Source organism: Leptodactylus fuscus, chromosome 1 (genome assembly GCF_031893055.1).
Source record: "Leptodactylus fuscus isolate aLepFus1 chromosome 1, aLepFus1.hap2, whole genome shotgun sequence".
In the NCBI taxonomy this organism is placed as follows: Eukaryota; Metazoa; Chordata; class Amphibia; order Anura; family Leptodactylidae; genus Leptodactylus; species Leptodactylus fuscus.
Window position 1 is genome coordinate 130,550,160 of NC_134265.1, and position 6,202 is coordinate 130,556,361.

Below are 6,202 nucleotides of genomic sequence, written 5' to 3' on the forward strand. Positions count from 1 at the left end.
ATGTACAGCACCATGGAATTAATATAATATGCAGCACCATGGAATTATATAATAATGTACATCACCATGGAATTAATGGTGCTATAGAAGTAATAATAATAATAATAATATAATATAATAATATAGTAGTTACCACCATTGCTAAATATTAACAGAACTTTCTCTATCAAATATATCTAGCTCATATTAAACAATTTATTTCCTTCACCAACATATTTTTCATCCTCTGCTGATGCCAGTGGGGCAAAAAGACAAATAACTTGTCAATGTATTTTTGGATTCTGCAAGCCCATCAAACATGGCGAGGGCACAAAAACTTCATACAAATCCAGCAATCCAGGACCTCAGTACTAAAACAGAACAGTAAAATATATACTTTGTATTAGCTTTGTTATACTTTTAAGATGTTAATAGACTATAATATATCGGTAATATTACATTTTGCATGATTTTTCAGTACTCATTATTATTATCTTCTATCTTTTTAAAGGATCTTCTACAATAATGGACAGAAGAAATGTGACATTGGTGACAGAATTCATCCTACTTGGGATTCCTTTGAGCTACCCATTACAAATCCTGCTGTGTGTGGTGCTTTCTGTGTGCTATGTTATTACTGTAGTGGGTAATGCCACAATAATTGTAGTTAGCTTGACTGATGCTCAGCTTCACACACCTATGTATTTCTTCCTTAGTAACCTAGCACTGTTAGATATTTGTTTCACATCTGCGATTGTTCCTAAAGTGATTTACAATTTAGTTACTGGAAGTAAAACCATCACTTTTCATGGATGCCTTGCACAATCTTATGTGTACTTTCTGTTTGGCACCACAGAATTCTTGCTGCTGGCTATGATGTCTTTTGATCGGTACATGGCTATCTGTCATCCTCTGCGATATGGAGTTATCATGAAACCAAAGCTTTGCTTGAAGTTGATTTTAAGCTCTTGGATTGGGGGTTTTCTTGACACAATAACTCAAACTATACTCACTTTCCGATTGCCTTTTTGTGGAAATGTTATTGACCATTACTTTTGTGATGTTGCTCCTTTGGTCAAGTTGGCATGTGGGGACACCTATCTTATTGGGATGTTGGACCTTATACTGGCATCATCTTTGGTCTTGGGATCATTGTTCTTCTCCATGGTTTCCTATGGTTGTATTATATTTGCTATTACAAAAATTTCTTCTGTAGTTGGCCGAAAGAAAACATTCTCCACTTGTGCCTCACACCTAACGGTAGTGTTTATAGTCTATGGTAGTTGTATCTTCATGTGCATCAATCCCTCCAAGGATTCCAAAATAGATTCCACCAAAATTGTTTCATTACTTAACTGTATACTTACCCCTCTTCTTAATCCTTTCATTTATAGCTTTAGAAACAAGACCTTTAAAGAGGCCCTAAAACGTACAATGAATAAGAAAAATTATTTCTCATATTAAAAAGCATAGGTGACCACCAAATGATGTACGAGTATATAACCTAGATATCATCTTATGTGACTGAGGGGCATTGGAGTGCCTTGGTGTCCTTGCCCATGTATGACTGCTACTTCCGCAATTCCTATAGTTATGCTACTGGTTGTGGCTACTGTTTACAACTGAAATAACAATATGGATACCAACCGTGGCCAATGGGTTTGTTAGATTTACTCATAGCATCAACTGAACCCTCTAACCACTGTGTTACCCATTAGAAATTGCATTCTTTATCCAAAGTAAGTGTGGAGAGTGATGCAAGTGAAGCATATTTTTTCTTCTAGATAATTTTTTCAACTAGAACGGAAAAAAAGAGTCATGGTCTATCTTCAGGTGGATTCTGCCTTTTAAAGCCCATTGAAATGGATGGGATGCAGAAAAAAAATGTCATTTTGTTTTCTGCCTCCCATTAATTTCAATGGGCTCTGCAAGGTGGAGATAGTTTTCTCTCTTATTCCAGAGGCATTCTGATTATTTAGGTTATAATTCAGCAGAGAAATGTAACTTCTATAAAAACTCATAGAAATAAAAGCAAGAGAAGAGGAGTTTTCCTTCTCTATGAGTTTTTGTTCTATTTTCTATAGCTAGGAAGAGGTCAGCATGAAGACCTGAATATAACATTATTTGGAGGCCTGTCAATACAGATTTATTTATTTATTAACCACTTAAGAACTAACTTATTTTATGTCTGATGTTTTTTCAGGAGCTATATGTGACTATAATATGTTATTTAAAAAAATAAGCAGAAATAGGAGTTTGCTTTTCATAATCTCATTTTTAAAATTTGTACTTTTGTAAACTATTTCAAGTCTTGTGTTTATAGTACATTATGTATGAACATTTTAAAGTAGAGGAAAAATTGCTTCACAGCGATTTCCAGGCCTCAATTCATTTCTTATACTCTGTATACAGGCCTGGAAGCAGCTCTTACCTATACAAGTAACAGGCGAAAAACTACAGTAAAATTCAGAGATTCCCAGAAAACCCCTTGGCGTAAATGTTGCGGCATTTTACAATCATGCGACTCCCAACCACACTTTGCAGAAAATACGTGCAGTGGAAACGCCGTAGATTTTCCCAAAAATTATTGGGGTTTTGGAAATTGCAGCAAGTCAATTATAACTACAGTTTTCCTATAGGTATCATTGAAGCACAAAGTCAGCAGAGCAAACCTCTGCTGACTTTCTTTGAAAAGCGCTGTGGCTTGCTACGTGGAGCCTTAGCCAAACAGTCTCTATACAACTAAAGAGACATTAGAGATGGTGACACAATTACAGCTCCACATTGTCCCAGGAACTATACATCTTGAGCAGACATTGTGCTTGGTTGAACATGCAAGGAGTCTCCCTTTTCAATATAAGAAAGATGAGTGTACCAAAATGACCATTATCTTCCCCATGAACATAACTAAATTTAAGTCAGTAAACAATTAAAAGTTGAACAGTTTTACAAATAAAAGTAATTAATAATTTTGCTAAGTTTTAACGCTGTTTTTCCTATCATTGTAGTGGTAACAGTTAGAGATGAGCGAACAGTGTTCTATCGAACACATGTTCGATCGGATATCAGGCTGTTCGATGTGTTCGATTTGAATCGAACATCACGTGGCAAACTCCAAAAAAAATTTGATTCCCCTCCCACCTTCCCTGGTGCTTTTTTTGCACCAATAACAACGCAGGGGAGGTGGGACAGGAACTATGACACCGGAGGCATTGAAAAAAATCGGAAAAAGTCATTGGCTGCCGAAATCAGGTGACCTCCATTTTAGACGAATAGTGGATTTCAAATCCGGGTCATATGAGAATGTGAACTTTGTGACTAAGAGACAGGGATAGCTGTACAGGCAGGGATAGCTAGGGATAACCTTTATTTAGGTAGGAATGTTATTAACCCCTTAGCGACCTTTGACGTACTATTACGTCATGGACGCGAGGTACTTCGCGCACCATGAAGTAATAATACGTCATGGTTATAAACAGCCTCCGTGTCTCAAGACACGGAAACTGTAAGAAGGTTGCTGCTGTCCATGACAGCAGACAACTTTCTTTACATGAATCGGAAGATTTAACCCCCTCCCTGCCACGTGGATCGCTGCAATTGGACGATTGCTTCGCAATGTCCAATTGCAGCTTGCCGGCACAGATCCAATGATCTGTGCCGACAGATAGGTACAAAAGTGACAGTGATTGGAGCTACACCTTGCACCAATCCCTGTCGAGTGTTTGGGGGGCGTAAAGTGGTGCGACCCCCTCCAGATGTTTTAATTGGTCAATCTGCCAGCATTATGGCAGATTGACCAATCAATGGCGTGCAGGGCAGTGTAAACTTCGGGCACTGCTCTGCTTACATCACTCCCTCTGGGAATTGCGAGCAGAGCAGAACCCGTGCTGCCCTGTGCGTGAGATTGCTGCGTTACCGCTGCGTCATACCTCGATCAGATTCTGCCAGACGTCCTAGGTCCTCTCCCAGCCAGCCCTCTACTGCCCATCTCTCCCCTCTGCCGTCTCCCGTCCCCCCTCCCATCTCCTCTCCACCCTTTCCTGACCGAGGCATCTGAGACTGTCTGGCTCCTCCAGCTTCTGGGTCCTAAACTCTGCATTCTGTGCAGAAAAGAGACTCACTTCCCTCCCCTTTTTGAGAAAGCCCTTTTTGGCATTTCTCCAAATTTTATTTTTTTTTTTTGTTAGGTTTTTTTGCATTTTTGCATTTTTTTTTCCTTTTCTTTTTTTTTGTTTGTGCACAAGCTTTTTTTTTTTTGTAAAACTCGCCACCGCAAATTGACCAGTAATAAAATATACGTTATTGGTCACATTTGTGATTTTTGGCTCAGTTTTTTTTTCTAGTAGGTAGAAAAGAGAATTTTGTTTGTGCACAAGCTTTTTTTTTTGTAAAACTCGCCACCGCAAATTGACCAGTAATAAAATATACGTTATTGGTCACATTTGTGATTTTTGGCTCAGTTTTTTTTTCTAGTAGGTAGAAAAGAGAATTTTGTTTGTGCACAAGCTTTTTTTTTTGTAAAACTCGCCACCGCAAATTGACCAGTAATAAAATATACGGTATTGGTCACATTTGTGATTTTTGGCTCAGTTTTTTTTTCTAGTAGGTAGAAAAGAGAATTTTGTTTGTGCACAAGCTTTTTTTTTTGTAAAACTCGCCACCACAAATTGACCAGTAATAAAATATATGTTATTGGTCACATTTGTGATTTTTGGCTCAGTTTTTTTTCAATCTATATATAGCTCCATTTTTGATAGAAGGGAAGGTTTTTTTTTTGTTTTTTTTTTACATAAAATACACGTGTTAAAGCACAACACACACCCCACACTGAAAAAGTTTCAAAGAAATAAAGTTTCAAGAAATAAAGTTTTATATACTCAAGTAAAACACCACACACACACAAAAATGTCCCAATCATCCCAAAGAAGGTTTTCAGTAGAAGAGGCGTACGCCATACTGGCCTCTGACACTGATACCGCCAGCGAGGGAGAAGAGGAAAATGCCCCATTCCTTTATTTTTCCTCTTCTTCCTCCTCCTCCTCCTCCAGTGATGAGCAACCCCAAAGGAGGCGCCCCAGAACAATTGCTGAGTTAGTTGCCCCACCTGTAGAGCCCATGTGGACCCCACCCCCAGAAAATTATGAGCCTCAGCTTCCTGACTTTGTTGCCCGGTCAGGAATACAAATTGAGACTGAGGGCTTCAGAGAAAATGACTTTTTCAAAATCTTTTTCTCTGATGAGTTTGTAGATCTTATGGTGGCCCAAACGAATTTGTACGCTGAACAATTTTTGGAACAAAATGCCACCTCTTCCTATGCCAGGCCACAGAACTGGACCCCAGTAAATGCAGCAGAAATGAAGATTTTCTGGGGTCTTATTCTGCATATGGGCATAGTGAAAAAACCTAAAATTCGTCAGTATTGGAGTACAGACGTCTTGCACAACACTCCAATCTATCGAATGGCTATGTCCAGGAAGCGGTTTGAAAGTATCCTAAAGTTCATTCATTATAATGATAATTCCCAGTGCCCGCCCCAAGATGCCCCAAATTTTGACCGCTTATACAAAGTTAGGCCAGTCATTGACCACTTTAGTTCCAAATTTGCAGAGTCCTACATCCCTGATCAGAACATTGCAATTGATGAGTCTCTGATCAGTTTCAAAGGGAGGCTAAAATTCCGCCAATACTTGCCCAGTAAGCGGGCACGGTATGGCATTAAAATGTATAAGCTATGTGAGAGCAGTTCAGGATACACTTATAAATTTAGGGTGTATGAAGGAAGGGACACAAGGATTGAGCCCCCAGACTGCCCCCCAATCCTAGGAGTTAGTGGGAAAATTGTGTGGGATTTGATGCACCCACTGCTGGACAAGGGTTATCACCTCTATGTGGATAACTTTTACACCAGCATCCCACTCTTTAGGTCCCTGAGTTCTAGAGGAACTGCAGCTTGTGGGACTGTGCGCAGAAATCAAAGAGGCCTCCCTAGGGCACATATTGAGCAGCGCCTCAGAAAGGGTGAGAGTAGTGCCGTCTGCAATGAGAATATGCTGCTGGTCAAGTATAGGGACAAGAGGGATGTCCTTGTACTGACCACAGCTAATGGCAGCGGCAGCACCTCTGTCCCTCTGCGTGGCACCAGTACCACTGTCTCCAAGCCAGACTGCATCCTGGCATACAATAAGTACATGGGAGGGGTTGATCTATCTGATCAAGTCCTAA

At 39.6% G+C, this 6,202-nt stretch overlaps 1 protein-coding gene across 1 annotated transcript; it reads left to right on the forward strand.

Annotated features, from left to right (window-relative positions):
* The first annotated feature begins 504 nt into the window (after window positions 1-504).
* Window positions 505-1,443, forward strand: LOC142204892 (olfactory receptor 6M1-like). Its single transcript, XM_075276255.1, has one exon. It carries the CDS (start codon window positions 505-507, stop codon window positions 1,441-1,443), a length of 939 nt encoding a protein of 312 aa, XP_075132356.1.
* Window positions 1,444-6,202: the final 4,759 nt, after the last annotated feature.

Bases quoted from the DNA above. Each gene is read 5' to 3' on its own strand.
- LOC142204892 (XM_075276255.1), top strand. From the start codon at position 505: ATGGACAGAAGAAATGTGACATTGGTGACAGAATTCATCCTACTTGGG.